Below are 21,074 nucleotides of genomic sequence, written 5' to 3'. Positions count from 1 at the left end.
TACCAGACCAGACCTGTACCAGACCTGTACCAGACCAGACCAGACCAGACCTGGACCAGACATGACCTGGGGTTGTTTTAGACCACTGAAATAGACTGTGGGACCAACACTAGACTTGGGGGCAACAGACACACACTGGGCTAGACCAGGGGCAGCAGACACACACTGGGCTAGACCGAGGGGCAGCAGACACACACTGGGCTGGGCTAACCGAGGGGCAGCAGACACACACTGGGCTAGACCGAGGGGCAGCAGACACACACTGGGCTAGACCGAGGGGCAGCAGACACACACTGGGCTAGACCGAGGGGCAGCAGACACACACTGGGCTAGACCGAGGGGCAGCAGACACACACTGGGCTAGACCGAGGGGCAGCAGACACACTGGGCTAGACCGAGGGGCAGCAGACACACACTGGGCTAGACCGAGGGGCAGCAGACACACTGGGCTAGACCGAGGGGCAGCAGACACACACTGGGCTAGACCGAGGGGCAGCAGACACACACTGGGCTAGACCGAGGGCAGCAGACACACACTGGGCTGGGCTAGACCGAGGGGCAGCAGACACACACTGGGCTAGACCGAGGGGCAGCAGACACACACTGGGCTAGACCGAGGGGCAGCAGACACACACTGGGCTAGACCGAGGGGCAGCAGACACACTGGGCTAGACCGAGGGGCAGCAGGCACACACTGGGCTAGACCGAGGGGCAGCAGACACACACTGGGCTAGACCGAGGGGCAGCAGGCACACACTGGGCTAGACCGAGGGGCAGCAGACACACTGGGCTAGACCGCAGCAGACACACTGGGCTAGACCGGGGCAGCAGACACACTGGGCTAGACCGAGGGACAACAGACACACACTGGGCTAGACCGAGGGGCAGCAGACACACACTGGGCTAGACCGAGGGGCAGCAGACACACACTGGGCTAGACCGAGGGGCAGCAGACACACTGGGCTAGACCGAGGGGCAACAGACACACTGGGCTAGACCGAGGGGCAGCAGACACACACTGGGCTAGACCGAGGGGCAGCAGACACACACTGGGCTAGACCGAGGGGCAGCAGACATACACTGGGCTAGACCCAGGGGCAGCAGCTACCCACCGTGGCTTCTGACACTGGAGCTGCTTAACGTGACTAGGTCCCACCACAGTGTTGTTAGTTTGGGATCTCATTATGAGTGTGCTGTGGTAGTCTGTGGAACTCTGGAACCCACATAGAGAACCTTCTCCTTTCTCTCTTCTCTGCACATCTTCCCAGGTTGTAGCTGGAAAAAATACAATGTACTTTCTATTTTGGGCTCTCTATCACGCACTCACTCACTCACTCACAAAACAGGAACTTTGTGTGGGGTCTCTGTCCGTGAACAATTAGCTGTGTTAAATCGGGTTGCCCTTTTCACTGACAGGCTGAGTGGCCTGTCTTCTCTCTTTCTTTCTCTCTCTCTCCTTCCTGCTAAAAAGATTGATAATAATTGTATCAATAGTTCATGCTATTTCACACTGCTGGTGCTGTGAGCTTATCGATGTTTAGTTTTACCCACCTGCCCTTCAAACTAGTACTCATATAGCGTGGTGCAGTGTGGCTGAACCACACATAAACCCTCCCCTGGTACCATACTTTTGGGTAAGAAAACACACACATGCGAACACAAACACACACACATTCAACTTCTAGTTCTAGAATGCTGTAAATCAATTTACCACTCTTCACCTCCTTTCCCATGGCAACGGTAACATGTCAGAGAAGCCTGCTCCTGAGCTCTGGGTTTTAAGCCTAAATGAAAATACCAAATACTAACTAGTTGCTTAATTTATACTATGCAAACATAAACTCCTAGCTGTTCCAGATAAAGTACCAACTATGGTTTCATTCAGTTGAAAAGCGTTTTTATCTGAGAGAATTTAGTTTGGAAGTTCTCAAAATAACCTCTTTAGTATTAAAAGAAATTGGATTTCATTCTGAACCAACCTACTTTGCCTGATGGTGAGCAAAGATGTGACAAATTAGTTAAAGAATTTCATGTCTCATATCATTATGTTGAAATACACTATATATACAAAAGTATGTAAACACCCCTTCAAATGAGTGGATTCGGCTATTTCAGCCACACCCGTTGCTGACAGGTATATAAAATCCAGCACACAGACATGCAATCTCCATAGACAAACATTGGCAGTAGAATGGCCTTACTGAAGAGCTCAGTGACTTTCAACGTGGCACCGGCATAGGATGCCATCTTTCCAAAAAGTCAGTTTGTCAAATTTCTGCCCTGCTAGAGCTGCCCTGCTAGAGCTGCCCTGCTAGAGCTGCCCCGGTCAACTGTAATTGCTGAAATTGTGAAGTGGAAACGAGCTTCATGAAATGGGTTTCCATGGCTAAGCAGCCACACACAAGCCTCAAATCACCATGCGCAATTCAAAGCGTTGGCTGGAGTGGTGTAAAGCTCGCCGCCATTGGACTCTGGAGCAGGGGAAACACGTTGTCTGGAGATGAATCACGCTTCACCGTCTGGTAGTCCTATGGACGAATCTGTGTTTGGCAGATGCCAAGAGAATGCTACCTGCCCCCAATGCATAGTGCCAACTGTAAAGTTTGGTGGAGGAGGAATTGGGCTAGTCCCCTTAGTTCCAGTGAAGTGAAATCTTAACACTACAGCATACAATGACATTCTAGACAGTTCTGTGCTTCCAACATTGTGGCAACAGTTTGAGGAAGGATCTTTCCTGTTTCAGCATGACAATGCCTCTGTGCACAAAGCGAGGTCCATACGGAAATGGTTTGTCGAGATCCATGTGGAAGAGCTTGACTGGTCTTCCAATAAGTGTAGAGGCTGTTATAGCAGCACAGGGGGGGACCAACTCCATATTAATGCCCATGATTTTGGAATGAGAACAGGTGTCCACATACTCTTGGTCATTGTAGTGTGCCATAAGCATCATGCCTCAACTCCCAAAACATAAAAACATTTTCCCTATCCTGGCACACACCAGATTTAACATTCACATTTGTACCAATCCTCTTTTAAGGAACAGGCTTCTGAAGGGAAATCTGCTGACAGTTTTCATGGATCATCTGGAATTGCAAAAAAGATTGAGGCAAACTTTCATCTTTCCTTTGAAGTGCCCAGTCCAGTTAATGATTCTGCAAGGTTAATGGAAATGTGGCACAGTCACACATACCCCAACCAGACAGGCGGGGGATTGTGCCAGGACTTTTATCATGTTAATGATATCTGAGTGAGACGGACTAACAAAATCAATGGGGGCCCCTGGAGGTCAGGGCCCCCTGGCACATGCCCTGTGTGCCCAGTCGGTATTCAGCCATGATTACTACAAGTTTAGATCGCTGGCTAGACTCATTTACCAATGTAAAAATGGTTAACTAACATGGATAATTGAGTGACTATCAGTGGCTGACATAACAAGAGAGAAACTGTTGATGCACAACCACATGTAGAAATTGCACCTTGTGTATTCTACTATTCTAACTGTCAACAGGAAGTTGAGATCCCGACTGAGTTCTAAAAACAATTCAACACACTTCGGTCAGGTCATGTTTGTCTCTTGGAACCGGCTCTGTCTGGATCATAAGGGTCAAACATAAAATAAAGTACTTGGCATGAAGAGACAAAGTGTGGTTAAATATTCCTAACTTCCCCAACATACTGCATGCTGGTATTCCATGCACAAGGCCAGGAGGTTACCTCTAGTCAGGAAAAGCTCCTGTCCCTAATGATGAAATGCTATATACTGTGTATATATATATATATATAAACCAGTAAAATTGTAATTGTGTACTTTTAGAATCAACCTTTCTACAAGGTATGGTATTGTATATACTAGTATTGGTTGAATGACTATGTGTTTGGACACATGCCATTCTCTGGGCCTTAATGTTAGTTCCATGACCCTAAACAAACATTCTCTCACCACAGCATCAGGTATTTATGACTCTGGCTACTCAACAAGCTACACATTAAACCAGAGAGGGAGAGAGAGAACTTTCTCATGCTCTATGTTCCCCAGGTACCTTACTGTTATTATTTTTATGGCCCCAGCATTGTAAAGGCAGATATTCCTGACCTTGGGAGTTGGACTTTGCCATGTGACATTCTCAAAACACTTGGTACTATAGAAGTCAAACAGAACAGCAGGTTGCTGATCATCATCGTCAAAATACCTCAAATATCTTCCAGAAGGATGATGGACAATCAAAGGTTGGTTGATTCTCTGATATGGTTTCTTCTTCTAAGAGGTTTGTTTAGGGGAGATCTTCCGATAACTCTTCATGCAGTCTCTTCACAAACTGCAAGCAACACTGGGACTGAAATGTCTGTCAAATATCTAGGTTCTGTGAAGATCCTCAGTGGTGTCAAATATCTAGGTTCTGTGAAGATCCTCGGTGGTGTCAAATATCTAGGTTCTGTGAAGATCCTCACTGGTGTCAAATATCTAGGTTCTGTGAAGATCCTCAGTGGTGTCAAATATCTAGGTTCTGTGAAGTTCATCAGTGGTGTAAAATATATAGGTTCTGTGAAGATCCTCACTGGTGTGAAATATCTAGGTTTCTGTCAGTGGTGTAAAATATATAGTTCTGTGAAGATCCTCAGTGGTGTCAAATATCTAGGTTCTGTGAAGATCCTCAGTGGTGTCAAATATCTAGGTTCTGTGAAGATCCTCAGTGGTGTCAAATATCTAGGTTCTGTGAAGATCCTCGGTGGTGTAAAATATCTAGGTTCTGTGAAGATCCTCGGTGGTGTAAAATATCTAGGTTCTGTAAAGATCCTCAGTGGGGTGAAATATCTAGGTTCTGTGAAGATCCTCAGTGGTGTGAAATATCTAGGTTATGTGAAGATCCTCGGTGGTGTAAAATATCTAGGTTATGTGAAGATCCTCGGTGGTGTAAAATATCTAGGTTCTGTGAAGATCCTCAGTGGTGTCAAATATCTAGGTTCTGTGAAGATCCTCAGTGGTGTAAAATATCTAGGTTATGTGAAGATCCTCGGTGGTGTAAAATATCTAGGTTATGTGAAGATCCTCGGTGGTGTAAAATATCTAGGTTCTGTGAAGATCCTCGGTGGTGTGCTTTGACAAATCCATTGATGTTGGATTAGGTGGGGATTGGATAGTGGATCTGAAAACTTGCTGATCACCAGCATTTTGTCCAGAGAGTGCACAGCTGATTCACTGCTTTCTCTTTAATGAGCACTTAGTATAATGTACAGGATTGTCTTTATAGCTTTATGGGGATCATTAGGCTGAATGCTTTGGTTTTAAATGAATTAAACATTATACATTGTTGTTCGGAGGCGCCACGGACTGCAGATTTAAAACCGGTTGTCTACTAACTCATCTTGGCACTGGCACAGCTCCAGAACTCATAGCGTGGGACAGTCTCTCATTTAGCAGTTTCTCCATGCACTCTCAGCACAGACAGACCGGTGGAAATACTACGGTGCGCGCACAAACACACACACTCTAGTCTACACACATTCCAGACACTTGCAGACGCTTGTGTTACGCGGACTCCACTAGATACCGTAGCAGCTGGCGTTGCGAACTCAAGTCAACAAGAGGAAACATCCACGAGTCGTGACATCCTCGGAGTCGGCTCCGTTTACACATCCGTACTCCACTCGCATACTCAGACAGACAAGGACTCTTTCGGGACAGCTTCAGTGTTACTGTCTACCTTTGCCAACTTTCTATAAACCAAGAAGGATTGAAACACAGATTTTGATATAATTTTCCAGTGCGTGTTGGAGCGCCTATATATTATATTTGTGGCATGTTGTAGCGCACCGCCAGAGGAAGACAGCGACCATACACGTGGGTACCTTTTATAAACGTCTGCTGTGTAGCTTATTGACTTGATTTGCCTAACGTTAGTGGTGGTTGTCAACTCCGCCTGTAGCCATGATATAAAGTTGTCGAATGATACCGTGCCCTGTTATAAATAGATATAATATATACCGAAATAGCGATGCAACACCAGAGCAGTAGCATAGACTGTCTCCGGGATTGGTTTTAGGTGTGCGTCTGCAGCGTTCTGGAGAGAAAATGTCAACAAAAAACAATGTGAGACGTTGGCGGTTTCAGAGACGCGGGCAACCCCGTATGTCCTTTGACCTTGTCCTTTGTATCTTTTAGAGGGGACATATTGATATACTGTCAAAATGTCAACAAAAAACAACAATCTAAACGTGTTGGATGACAGAGACTAATGGAGTAGGGAGACAGTAGGGAGACAGTTGAGAGCTCTGGGACTGGCAGAGACTAATGGAGTAGGGAGACAGTTGAGAGCTCTGGGACTGGCAGGGACACCTCAGACAGAGACTAATGGAGTAGGGAGACAGTTGAGAGCTCTGGGACTGGCAGAGACTAATGGAGTAGGGAGACAGTTGAGAGCTCTGGGACTGGCAGAGACTAATGGAGTAGGGAGACAGTTGAGAGCTCTGGGACTGGCAGAGACTAATGGAGTAGGGAGACAGTTGAGAGCTCTGGGACTGACAGAGACTAATGGAGTAGGGAGACAGTTGAGAGCTCTGGGACTGGCAGGGACACCTTCTATCCCTCTTCTGCATGTATGGTGAAGGTCAGGTTTGGCAAGGTAACGGTACAAGGGTGATGGAGTTCTCATTTTTTATACTTCAACTTGATTTGATTAAAACAAACTTTAATGGATAAAGAAAATGTAAAGAAGTAAAAGTTTTTAAAAAATCAAATAAAATAGAGGGATTGATAGAGGATATGATCCTGGTTCAAGGGGAAGGGTTGGGGTTTAGAGGATATTAACCTGGTTTAGGTTTAAAGGGAAGGGTTGGGTAGAGGATATTAACCTGGTTTAGGTTTAAAGGGAAGGGTTGGGTAGAGGATATTAACCTGGTTTAGGTTTAAAGGGAGGGGTTGGGTAGAAGATACCAACTACCACCAGGTTAATGGTAAGGGTCCTTGGGAAAGAGGTAAATAACTTGATTAAAATGAGAAACTAGGGGATGGAAACGTATTCTTCAGGATACTGGAAGGGCAGTGGTGGTTTGTGATTTTTGAGTGGTGGGATGAATGTTTGCGGTTCTTGTTGATTTTGTTTGGGAGACAGTCAAGATGGACAGTACCTTTTTTATATGGGGGACACAGGTAGATCTCCGATCTGGATTGATCAATACTGCCATGTCATCAATGACAATTAAACTTAGTGAATGTGTATGCTGTAGGTTATGTGAGCACGAGCACCTGTATAGGTCAAGTAGAGTAGATCATTGGAGGGACTTATTGGCATAATATGACTGTTAGGCCTGTATCCCCACTGCCCTTAAAACAGCATCCCAGTAAGCGTTTTGATGTCTTTTGGACATCTCTTTTTGGTCCTCAGTCTTTAAATTGTTTTTATTTTTTAATTTCATCCCCCAGGGATGTTGAATTTTGGTCCGGACCAAATCTGAACCAATCATAGACATCTATGTTTCACAGGTTTGGACAGCAGTGTACAGTAACTTAGTAAAGTATAGTGTACTATATTGTACTCTACTGAATTAAACTATACTGTACTGTACTCTACTGAATTAAAATGTATTGTACTGAATTAAACTATACTTTACTGTAGTGTACTCTAATGTACTGAATTACTGTACTCTACTCTGATTAAACTCTACTGTATTGTACTCGACTGAATAAAACTACCGTACTCTACTGTGCTAAACTGTGCCGTACTGTACTCTGATGTTCAAACTTGTGAAACAGCCTAGACGTCTATGATTCGTTCAGATTTGGATCTGGTCCGCACCGGCCAAATTTGTACTTGTTTGGGGGCGGAGCTTATTAGAATAATATCCAGCATGCTTTGCAAGCGTTTTTGTTTTTACATTTACATTTTGGTCATTCAGCAGACGCTCTTATCCAGAGGAACTTACTGCATGTGATAGATACATATTTTGTTGCGATCTACAATTGGTTCCTCTTTCCTATTAAAACCTGTCTAAGCCAGAGGGTGGGGGTTCTACTAAGGATCATTTGGCTGTTTGATTTTTGAATTTTAAGACCCCTTGAAGAATAAAAAAAAAACAGAAGAAAAACATGATTGGATGAATTTTTGGGGACCTTACTGCTATTAGCATATTCAAATGCATCGAATAACAGATTCACTACATGGAACAACAGATCAAAAGGAAGTTTGTTCTGAAGTGTCTGTCCAATATCTGAGAGATATATGAAAGATCAGGATTTTTTTACATGTATTTAAACCCTTATTTTTGTCACTAAACAGTCTCCATACCTCTGTTCATTTTTTCAGATGGTACCATGGGACCTTCAGACAAGTCTTGTGATAACTGTAATATAATGCTTACTTATTATAATTGAGAATGTATATCAGTTGAAATTTGGCCATGGAATCAATGATCGAAAAATAAGTATTTTCAAATGCACCTGATTTCAACGTCCAGAAAACGGGTTATTTTCAATGTCCAGAAGATCCATATATTCATCACCTAAAATGTACCTGATGTCAATGTCTGAAAAATAGTTGTGAAATATGTATTTTCAATGGCCTTTTGCTTATTGGGATATGGTTGTCCACTTTAATGTGAGTTCGATAGGTGTATAGAAGTTAGCATCCTTCCTCTTGACCTGATTTATGTTGATTTATGCATTACCTGTCCACCTAGTGCTGCAGTGGCACACTGTAACCAGCAGGTGGAGACAAAGTTCAGGAACTCTGATGGAATTAGAATTGTCACTTTTTTTTCCTACTTTTTCAAACTGTTTTCACCTGCAGGCTGCATGCTCGGTTGGAAATAACACAGTTCAATATTTAGAAACACTGCACACTCCTTTTCAACTGGTCTCTTCTGCCTGAAATTACCAGTACAAGTTTACAGCACTAGCTCATTATTATTATTATGTTGGGTGCTGTGGGTAGTAATGGTCAGGACTGAGTGTTGGGTGCTGTGGGTAGTAATGGTCAGGACTGAGTGTTGGGTGCTGTGGGTAGTAATGGTCAGGACTGAGTGTTGGGTGCTGTGGGTAGTAATGGTCAGGACTGAGTGTTGGGTGCTGTGGGTAGTAATGGTCAGGACTGAGTGTTGGGTGCTGTGGGTAGTAATGGTCAGGACTGAGTGTTGGGTGCTGTGGGTAGTAATGGTCAGGACTGAGTGTTGGGTGCTGGGACTGAGTGTTGGGTGCTGTGGGTAGTAATGGTCAGGACTGAGTGTTGGGTGCTGTGGGTAGTAATGGTCAGGACTGAGTGTTGGGTGCTGCGGGTAGTAATGGTCAGGACTGAGTGTTGGGTGCTGCGGGTAGTAATGGTCAGGACTGAGTGTTGGGTGCTGCGGGTAGTAATGGTCAGGACTGAGTGTTGGGTGCTGTGGGTAGTAATGGTCAGGACTGAGTGTTGGGTGCTGCGGGTAGTAATGGTCAGGACTGAGTGTTGGGTGCTGTGGGTAGTAATGGTCAGGACTGAGTGTTGCCCTGGTGCCAGTCAGTGTGACTGGGATGAGTGAGTTAGTGTTGGGTGTCCTTCTGCATTATCTTGGATCAGGGTTAGTTTTCACTTGGGGAACTTCCTGCTATCTGTTTACACAGTGGTGATGGCAGGGAGCCCACTCATGTTACTACTAGAGACCAGATGGAGAGAAGGGGGGGGGTGGAGAGAGAGGTAGAGAGAGGGGAAGACTAGAGTGAGAGAGAGAACAATAGAGAAAGGAAGTCAAGAGGCAGAGAATCCTAGAGCAGAGCCAGAGATGAGAGGGAGCAGCCGCAGCCCAGATGACATCTCCATACCAGGGTTTGTTCCTGGCACCAGAGAGGTTGGATGGAAACCTGTGGAATTGCAGACTAGAGCAGCAGACGTTAAGCAGGGATTGGCTGTAAAGCTGCTGTGTGCCTTTCGGCTGTTCTGTCAGCTGTGACTGTGTGATGTGGTGTCCAGGACTAGAGCCTGGGACCGCGGCCAAGTCTGACTTCTGACTGGCCATTGGCCCAGAGTGGCAGGTGGAACAGGGGCTGTAGCCAGTAGCCAGACAGGTGACAGGAGAGAGAGGCCAGGAACATCAGAACACTTCCTGGAGCAGAGTTGAGTCATAGCAGAGTCATTTGAGTAACTTGGGCAATGCAATCATATTTAATTAAGATTTAATTTAATCTACATGTGAACAAATGAACAGCATATGTAGTTAACCCCTCCCTATAGTTACAGTAGAGATACCATCTTCTGTTTTAGATTCTGTTGAAACATTCTCTTCTCTGACTTATTCTGATGGTTCAGTTCATTGGATATGATTACTGTCTGAAATATGAAGGGTTGAGACTATAGAAACATCAAGCACGTGTGATGTTTTGAGGTTTGAGTCGGGCACCTCCTCGGCTACCTCGGCTAGACTCGTTCATGAGGACCCGTCGTCTGTTTTATGCGGAGGATCTCAGCACCTCTTTAGGGAGTTTGATGGAAGAGAATCAAGTGTCTCACTGCAGTGTGTGTGGTGGCTACACCCATATTCATTTAATTATAATATTTTATTGGGTAGGAGAGCTGAGCTGCCACCTCTCTGGCATCCGTCAGAAGGTACCCAAGATGCACCCTGTCCCCCTCCCTCTCTCTGTCTGCCTTGGAATATATTGATGTCTCTGGTTTGATCTCCAAACATTTGGTTAGCCCTGCATTCCAGGCTCTCTATGACCTCCACTGTGATGAGAAACAGACGGACGGTCAACTAGAAGACTGGATTTAAGTCTATTATGTAAAACGCCTGATGGCTCTGAAAGGAAGATGAAGTAGTGTAGCTAATGTTGTAGTGTCAGACACTAGCTTTGAGTCTCTGAGAATGTAAAGTCCAAATCTCTGAGTAAACCACTACTTAAACATGTTTCCATGTGCCATCTGCCGTAGTAGAATGGCCCCTTTATTTCAATGAACTTGTTGACCTCAGTTCTTTGATCTAGTCGACAGAGACACACGCTACTCCTGTCTCTCAGTGGGGTATCAATCATTCTGCATCATAGCCTTTTGAACCCAGTTCAGTCTGTGTGGGGGGCTGTGTTGGGGGACTGGGCACAACAACCCAAAACACACACAGTCACGGAACACAGATTACAACTGAGGAGAAACAAAGAGGAGAGGAGGAGAGCGTTGCACGCTAACCAACTGTTGAATCTCTGAGAGCGTCACACGCTAACCAACTGTTGGATCTCTGAGAGCGTCACACGCTAACCAACTGTTGGATCTCTGAGAGCGTCACACGCTAACCAACTGTTGGATCTCTGAGAGCGTCGCACGCTAACCAACTGTTGGATCTCTGAGAGCGTCACACGCTAACCAACTGTTGGATCTCTGAGAGCGGATCTCTGACGCACGCTAACCAACTGTTGGATATCTGAGAGCGTCGCACGCTAACCAACTGTTGGATCTCTGAGAGCGTCGCACGCTAACCAACTGTTGGATATCTGATAGCGTTGCACGCTAACCAACTGTTGGATCGCTGAGAGCGTCACACGCTAACCAACTGTTGGATATCTGAGAGCGTCGCACGCTAACCAACTGTTGGATCTCTGAGAGCGTTGCACGCTAACCAACTGTTGGATATCTGAGAGCGTCGCACGCTAACCAACTGTTGGATCTCTGAGAGCGTCGCACGCTAACCAACTGTTGGATATCTGATAGCGTCGCACGCTAACCAACTGTTGGATCGCTGAGAGCGTCACACGCTAACCAACTGTTGGATATCTGAGAGCGTCGCACGCTAACCAACTGTTGGATCTCTGAGAGCGTCGCACGCTAACCAACTGTTGGATCTCTGAGAGCGTCGCACCAACTGTTGGATCTCTGAACCAACCAACTGTTGGATCTCTGAGAGCGTCGCACGCTAACCAACTGTTGGATCTCTGAGAGCGTCGCACGCTAACCAACTGTTGGATATCTGAGAGCGTCGCACGCTAACCAACTGTTGGATATCTGAGAGCGTCGCACGCTAACCAACTGTTGGATATCTGAGAGCGTCGCACGCTAACCAACTGTTGGATATCTGAGAGCGTCGCACGCTAACCAACTGTTGGATCTCTGAGAGCGTCGCACGCTAACCAACTGTTGGATATCTGAGAGCGTCGCACGCTAACCAACTGTTGGATATCTGAGAGCGTCGCACGCTAACCAACTGTTGGATATCTGAGAGCGTCGCACGCTAACCAACTGTTGGATATCTGAGAGCGTTGCACGCTAACCAACTGTTGGATCTCTGAGAGCGTCGCACGCTAACCAACTGTTGGATATCTGAGAGCGTCGCACGCTAACCAACTGTTGGATCTCTGAGAGCGTTGGATATCGCACGCTAACCAACTGTTGGATCTCTGAGAGCGTCGCACGCTAACCAACTGTTGGATATCTGAGAGCGTCGCACGCTAACCAACTGTTGGATATCTGAGAGCGTCGCACGCTAACCAACTGTTGGATCTCTGAGAGCGTCGCACGCTAACCAACTGTTGGATCTCTGAGAGCGTCGCACGCTAACCAACTGTTGGATCTCTGAGAGCGTAACCAACTGCACGCTAACCAACTGTTGGATCTCTGAGAGCGTCGCACGCTAACCAACTGTTGGATCGAGAGCGTCGCACGCTAACCAACTGTTGGATCTCTGAGAGCGTCGCCGCTAACCAACTGTTGGATATCTGAGAGCGTCGCACGCTAACCAACTGTTGGATATCTGAGAGCGTCGCACGCTAACCAACTGTTGGATATCTGAGAGCGTCGCACGCTAACCAACTTGTTGGATATCTGAGAGCGTCGCACGCTAACCAACTGTTGGATATCTGAGAGCGTCGCACGCTAACCAACTGTTGGATATCTGAGAGCGTCGCACGCTAACCAACTGTTGGATATCTGAGAGCGTCGCACGCTAACCAACTGTTGGATATCTGAGAGCGTCGCACGCTAACCAACTGTTGAGATCGCTAACCAACTGTTGGATCTCTGAGAGCGTCGCACGCTAACCAACTGTTGGATCTTTGAGAGCGTCGCACGCTAACCAACTGTTGGATCTTGGAACCAACTGTTGGATCTCTGAGAGCGTCGCACGCTAACCAACTGTTGGATCTCTGAGAGCGTCGCACGCTAACCAACTGTTGGATCTCTGAGAGCGTCGCACGCTAACCAACTGTTGGATATCTGAGAGCGTCGCGCCACGCTAACCAACTGTTGGATATCTGATAGCGTCGCACGCTAACCAACTGTTGGATCCCTACTGTGACGTGGTAGTTTGTTTCCCTCTTGCAGTGCTGGGTGAATGGTAGTGCAACAGGGGAAGAGGCCGTGGTACATGTTGTTGTATGAAGTCATATGTACATAGAAGTGTGAAGTGTATGAATCAGAGTTGAGATGAGGCGACTATGGGAAGGCATTAATAGGAAAGGTTTAATACAATGCGTGAAAAAACAGAATAACTTTTGATTGAAGAGTTGATGTAAAGAAATGCAATGGAGACTGAGATAGAACCATAGAGATGGAAAGACATCTCAACTTCGTGTCTGTGCCCTTATGGCATCTGACAGCATGAGCAACCTCAAAGTTGAACATTTTCTTCTTCTTTTGTGTTCGAAAAAAGTGAAAAGCTAATATTGTTGCTTTACCGCCACCTACAGTGCTGGAGTCCTGAACCAAATCCTGGGTGTCATTCATTTATTTTGGCCACTAGATGGCGGTGATATAGCTTAAAGCCATTTATAAACCATAACACCCAATTTGAATGCTCTGATAATTGGCTGATCGCTCCCAACCCATAGGAATCTCCACCCAGTTGACTACTTTACAATGGTGTAAGCCCTCAGTGGCAATGTCTGTGTTAAAACAGGTTATATCCACGTTGAGTCCTCTAACCAACTCTATGGATAGAGCATGTTCTGAACTGTCCGTGTTAAAACAGGTTATATCCAAGTTGAGTCCTCTAACCAACTCTATGGATAGAGCATGTTCTGAACTGTCTGTGTTAAAACAGGTTATATCCACGTTGAGTCCTCTAACCATCTCTATGGATAGAGCATGTTCTGAACTGTCTGTGTTAAAACAGGTTAGATCCACGTTGAGTCCTCTAACCATCTCTATGGATAGAGCATGTTCTGAACTGTCTGTGTTAAAACAGGTTATATCCTAGTTGAGTCCTCTAACCAACTCTATGGATAGAGCATGTTCTGAACGTAACGTAATCAACACTGCTAGCTAGCCAGCTAGCCCCGAATAGCAGCACAGTAGAAACTATTACACTCAACGGAATGACTTGATTAGTGTAGTGTCAACAACGCAGCCAATGCCAGCTAGCCTACAGAGTCAACAACGCAGCCTCTGCCAGCTAGCCTACTTCAGCAGTACTGTATAATTTTAATCATTTTAGTCAATAAGATTCTTGCTACGTAAGCTTAACTTTCTGAACACTCGAGACGTGTAGTCCACTTGTCATTCCAATCTCCTTTGCATTAGCGTAGCCTCTTGTGTAGCCTGTCAACTATGTGTCTGTCTATCCCTGTTCTCTCCTCTCTGCACAGACCATACAAACGCTCCACACCGCGTGGCCGCGGCCACCCTAATCTGGTGGTCCCAGCGCGCACGTCCCACGTGGAGTTCCAGGTCTCCGGTAGCCTCTGGAACTGCCGATCTGCGGCCAACAAGGCAGAGTTCATCTCAGCCTATGCCTCCCTCCAGTCCCTCGACTTCTTGGCACTGACGGAAACATGGATCACCACAGACAACACTGCTACTCCTACTGCTCTCTCTTCGTCTGCCCACGTGTTCTCGCACACCCCGAGAGCTTCTGGTCAGCGGGGTGGTGGCACCGGGATCCTCATCTCTCCCAAGTGGTCATTCTCTCTTTCTCCCCTTACCCATCTGTCTATCGCCTCCTTTGAATTCCATGCTGTCACAGTTACCAGCCCTTTCAAGCTTAACATCCTTATCATTTATCGCCCTCCAGGTTCCCTCGGAGAGTTCATCAATGAGCTTGATGCCTTGATAAGCTCCTTTCCTGAGGACGGCTCACCTCTCACAGTTCTGGGCGACTTTAACCTCCCCACGTCTACCTTTGACTCATTCCTCTCTGCCTCCTTCTTTCCACTCCTCTCCTCTTTTGACCTCACCCTCTCACCTTCCCCCCTACTCACAAGGCAGGAAATACGCTCGACCTCATCTTTACTAGATGCTGTTCTTCCACTAACCTCATTGCAACTCCCCTCCAAGTCTCCGACCACTACCTTGTATCCTTTTCCCTCTCGCTCTCATCCAACACTTCCCACACTGCCCCTACTCGGATGGTATCGCGCCGTCCCAACCTTCGCTCTCTCTCCCCCGCTACTCTCTCCTCTTCCATCCTATCATCTCTTCCCTCTGCTCAAACCTTCTCCAACCTATCTCCTGATTCTGCCTCCTCAACCCTCCTCTCCTCCCTTTCTGCATCCTTTGACTCTCTATGTCCCCTATCCTCCAGGCCGGCTCGGTCCTCCCCTCCCGCTCCGTGGCTCGACGACTCATTGCGAGCTCACAGAACAGGGCTCCGGGCAGCCGAGCGGAAATGGAGGAAAACTCGCCTCCCCTGCGGACCTGACATCCTTTCACTCCCTCCTCTCTACATTTTCCTCTTCTCTCTCTGCTGCTAAAGCCACTTTCTACCACTCTAAATTCCAAGCATCTGCCTCTAACCCTAGGAAGCTCTTTGCAACCTTCTCCTCCCTCCTGAATCCTCCTCCCCCTCCCCCCCTCCTCCCTCTCTGCAGATGACTTCGTCAACCATTTTGAAAAGAAGGTCGACGACATCCGATCCTCGTTTGCTAAGTCAAACGACACCGCTGGTTCTGCTCACACTGCCCTACCCTGTGCTCTGACCTCTTTCTCCCCTCTCTCTCCAGATGAAATCTCGCGTCTTGTGACGGCCGGCCGCCCAACAACCTGCCCGCTTGACCCTATCCCCTCCTCTCTTCTCCAGACCATTTCCGGAGACCTTCTCCCTTACCTCACCTCGCTCATCAACTCATCCCTGACCGCTGGCTACGTCCCTTCCGTCTTCAAGAGAGCGAGAGTTGCACCCTTCTGAAAAAACCTACACTCGATCCCTCCGATGTCAACAACTACAGACCAGTATCCCTTCTTTCTTTTCTCTCCAAAACTCTTGAACGTGCCGTCCTTGGCCAGCTCTCCCGCTATCTCTCTCAGAATGACCTTCTTGATCCAAATCAGTCATGTTTCAAGACTAGTCATTCAACTGAGACTGCTCTTCTCTGTATCACGGAGGCGCTCCGCACTGCTAAAGCTAACTCTCTCTCCTCTGCTCTCATCCTTCTAGACCTATCGGCTGCCTTCGATACTGTGAACCATCAGATCCTCCTCTCCACCCTCTCCGAGTTGGGCATCTCCGGCGCGGCCCACGCTTGGATTGCGTCCTACCTGACAGGTCGCTCCTACCAGGTGGCGTGGCGAGAATCCGTCTCCACACCACGTGCTCTCACCACTGGTGTCCCCCAGGGCTCTGTTCTAGGCCCTCTCCTATTCTCGCTATACACCAAGTCACTTGGCTCTGTCATAACCTCACATGGTCTCTCCTATCATTGCTATGCAGACGACACACAATTAATCTTCTCCTTTCCCCCTTCTGATGACCAGGTGGCGAATCGCATCTCTGCATGTCTGGCAGACATATCAGGGTGGATGACGGATCACCACCTCAAGCTGAACCTCGGCAAGACGGAGCTGCTCTTCCTCCCGGGGAAGGACTGCCCGTTCCATGATCTCGCCATCACGGTTGACAACTCCATTGTGTCCTCCTCCCAGAGCGCTAAGAACCTTGGCGTGATCCTGGACAACACCCTGTCGTTCTCAACTAACATCAAGGCGGTGGCCCGTTCCTGTAGGTTCATGCTCTACAACATCCGCAGAGTACGACCCTGCCTCACACAGGAAGCGGCGCAGGTCCTAATCCAGGCACTTGTCATCTCCCGTCTGGATTACTGCAACTTGCTGTTGGCTGGGCTCCCTGCCTGTGCCATTAAACCCCTACAACTCATCCAGAGTCTGGTGTTCAACCTTCCCAAGTTCTCTCACGTCACCCCGCTCCTCCGCTCTCTCCACTGGCTTCCAGTTGAAGCTCGCATCCGCTACAAGACCATGGTGCTTGCCTACGGAGCTGTGAGGGGAACGGCACCTCAGTACCTCCAGGCTCTGATCAGGCCCTACACCCAAACAAGGGCACTGCGTTCATCCACCTCTGGCCTGCTCGCCTCCCTACCACTGAGGAAGTACAGTTCCCGCTCAGCCCAGTCAAAACTGTTCGCTGCTCTGGCCCCCCAATGGTGGAACAAACTCCCTCACGACGCCAGGACAGCGGAGTCAATCACCACCTTCCGGAGACACCTGAAACCCCACCTCTTTAAGGAATACCTAGGATAGGATAGAGTAATCCCTCTCACCCCCCTTAAAAGATTTAGATGCACTACTGTTCCACTGGATGTCATAAGATGAATGCACCAATTTGTAAGTCGCTCTGGATAAGAGCGTCTGCTAAATGACTTAAATGTAATGATGTAAAATGTCCGTGTTAAAACAGGTTATATCCACGTTGAGTCCTAGATGTTCTGAACTGTGACTGGTGTGCTTTCTTGTTGTTTGTGAAAGATGCTGGCTGGACACCGGTCCCTAGGTCAAGTTCAGTCTCTGACCCCCACCCCTCACCTTTGACCCCTCACCCCGGATGGAAGAACGCACCCATTCCTTTAGGAGGTGAGAGACCACAAGTCACTGCCCCTCTCTCCGTGCACACACACACACACACACACACACACACACACACACACACAGACAAAGACACACACACACACACACAGACAAAGACACACACACACAGACAAAGACACACACACACACACACAGACAAAGACACACACACACAGACAAAGACACACACACACACACACACACACAAAGACACACACACACACAAGACACACACACAGACACACACACACACACACACACACACACACACACACACACACACACACACACACACACACACACACACACACACACACACACACAGACAAAGACACACACACACAGACAAAGACACACACACAGACACACACAGACACACACACAGACACACACACACACACACACAGACACACACACACACACACACACACACACACACACACACAGACAGACAGACAGACAGACACACAGACACAGACACACAGACACACAGACACACACGCACAGACACAGACAGACACACGCACAGACACACACGCACAGACACAGACAGACACACGCACAGACACAGACAGACACACGCACAGACACACACGCACAGACACAGACAGACACACGCACAGACACAGACACACAGACACAGACACAGACACACAGACACAGACACACAGACACACACACAGACACAGACACACACACAGACACAGACACACACACAGACAGACACAGACCATTTAGATTCACCAGTGTTCCAGTAGGGGAGGGTGGGGTCAGTGTCGTAACTACATATGAGGACACTGAGGTCCGGATCTCTGGAATTTATTCTAATGAGATTTTTTTATTGAAAAACTATATATTTTGTTCATAATAAAGAAAAAATCCATTACAGGTCAACATGTAAATATTGCTCCCAGCGCTTCTATTGTTGATCGGACTGAGTTGTCATCGCGCCGGCCTCTTTGAGAACGAGAGGAATCATAAACAGTGCTTTGTTCGTTACGTTCTCCTGCCTCCTCCTGATTGGTTCCCCAGAGTCAAACGGCTAACTCCGCCCTCCACAGGACTGAGACGTGAACTGAACTACCGAAGCGTCCAGTCGGCTCAACTAGGCAACTAGAGGCTGCTGACAGTGTGTTTGCGGCAATTTTAAAACTGTCCAGTGACTACCTCCGTGTCTACAGCCACCCACCCAAACAGACAGACACCCACCCACCCACCCGCCCAAACAAACAGACAGACACCCACCCACCCAAACAGACAGACACCCACCCACCCAAACAGACAGACACCCACCCACCCACCCAAACAGACAGACACCCACCCACCCGCCCAAACAAACAGACAGACACCCACCCACCCAAACAGACAGACACCCACCCACCCAAACAGACAGACACCCACCCACCCACCCACCCAAACAGACAGACACCCACCCACCCGCCCAAACAAACAGACAGACACCCACCCACCCACCCAAACAGACAGACACCCACCCACCCAAACAGACAGACACCCACCCACCCGCCCAAACAAACAGACAGACACCCACCCACCCAAACCAAACAAACAGACAGACACCCACCCACCCACCCACCCAAACAGACAGACACCCACCCACCCGCCCAAACAAACAGACAGACACCCACCCACCCAAACAGACAGACACCCACCCACCCAAACAGACAGACACCCACCCACCCAAACAGACAGACACCCAAACAAACAGACAGACACCCACCCGCCCAAACAAACAGACACCCACCCACCCACCCAAACAGACAGACACCCACCCACCCACCCAAACAGACAGACACCCACCCACCCAAACAGACAGACACCCACCCACCCACCCAAACAGACAGACACCCACCCACCCACCCGCCCAAACAAACACAGACACCCACCCACCCAAACAGACAGACACCCACCCACCCACCCAAACAGACAGACACCCACCCACTCCCACCCAAACAAACAGACAGACACCCACCCACCCAAACAGACAGACACCCACCCACCCACCCAAACAGACAGACAGACAGACACCCACCCACCCAAACAGACAGACACCCACCCACCCACCCACCCAAACAGACAGACACCCACCCACCCGCCCAAACAAACAGACAGACACCCACCCACCCACCCAAACAGACAGACACCCACCCACCCACCCAAACAGACAGACACCCACCCACCCACCCAAACAGACAGACACCCACCCACCCACCCCCAAACAGACAGACACCCACCCACCCGCCCAAACAGACAGACACCCACCCACCCACCCAAACAGACAGACACCCACCCACCCACCCACCCAAACAGACAGACACCCACCCACCCGCCCAAACAAACAAACATCCACCCACCCACCCAAACAAACAAACACTGACTCACGAGTGCACAATTGGTACATAGTCGCTAATAGACATGTCAGTCAGGTGTCTAGTTGCCTGCAGAGACTTCTAGTGGCTGGTGAAGGAAGTGTTGAAGTGCTCTGGCTGGTATTACTGAACCAGAAGGATGAAGTGAGAAGCCAACGTCTGGCTGGGATTACTGAACCAGAAGGATGAAGTGAGAAGCCAACGTGAGTGGCTGGTATTACTGAACCAGAAGGATGAAGTGAGAAGCGAACAGAAGGATGAAGTGAAGCTGAACGCTGGCTGGTATTCTGGCTGGTATTACTGAACCAGAAGGATGAAGTGAGAAGCCAGTCTGGCTGGTATTAGAACCAGAAGGATGAAGTGAGAAGCCAACGCCTGGCTGGTATTACTGAACCAGAAGGATGAAGTGAGAAGCTGGCTGGTATTACTGAACCAGAAGGATGAAGTGAGAAGCCAACGTCTGGCTGGTGAGAAGCCAACGCCTGGCTGGTACTGAACCAGAAGGATGAGAAGGATGAACCAGAAGGATGAAGTGAGAAGCCAACGTCTGGCTGGTATTACTGAACCAGAAGGATGAAGTGAGAAGCTAACGCCTGGCTGGTATTACTGAACCAGAAGGATGAAGTGAGAAGCTGGGCTGGGATTACTGAACCAGAAGGATGAAGTGAGAAGCTAACGCCTGGCTGGTATTACTGAACCAGAAGGATGAAGTGAGAAGCTGTCTGGCTGGCTGGTATTACTGAACCAGAAGGATGAAGTGAAGCTAACGTGGCTGGGATTACTGAACCAGAAGGATGAAGTGAACGCCTGGCTGGTATTACTGAACCAGAAGGATGAAGCGAGAAGCTAACCTCTGGCTGGTATTACTGAACCAGAAGGATGAAGTGAGAAGCTAACGTCTGGCTGGTATTACTGAACCAGAAGGATGAAGTGAGAAGCTAACGTC

At 48.2% G+C, this 21,074-nt stretch overlaps 1 protein-coding gene across 4 annotated transcripts in view; it reads left to right on the top strand.

The window, feature by feature from the left end:
- Positions 1-4,057: 4,057 nt before the first annotated feature.
- Positions 4,058-21,074, top strand: part of LOC135572846 (proline-rich protein 5-like) — a 69,576-nt gene continuing 52,559 nt past the window's right edge. The window contains exons 1-2 of one of the 4 annotated variants that reach the window (XM_065021323.1): positions 4,059-4,227; positions 17,643-17,747. In XM_065021323.1, coding sequence (XP_064877395.1) covers positions 17,719-17,747 — 29 coding nt within the window. In that variant the 5' untranslated portion in view covers positions 4,059-4,227; positions 17,643-17,718. Of the gene's footprint in view, positions 4,228-5,383; positions 5,840-17,642; positions 17,748-21,074 lie in introns of those variants that run through there. The other 3 variants (XM_065021322.1, XM_065021320.1, XM_065021324.1) reach the window with 3 other exon arrangements.

Source organism: Oncorhynchus nerka, linkage group LG8 (assembly GCF_034236695.1).
Source record: "Oncorhynchus nerka isolate Pitt River linkage group LG8, Oner_Uvic_2.0, whole genome shotgun sequence".
NCBI lineage: Eukaryota > Metazoa > Chordata > Actinopteri > Salmoniformes > Salmonidae > Oncorhynchus > Oncorhynchus nerka.
Note: the sequence above shows the minus strand (reverse complement) of the source record. Positions and strands in the feature narration are given on the sequence as shown.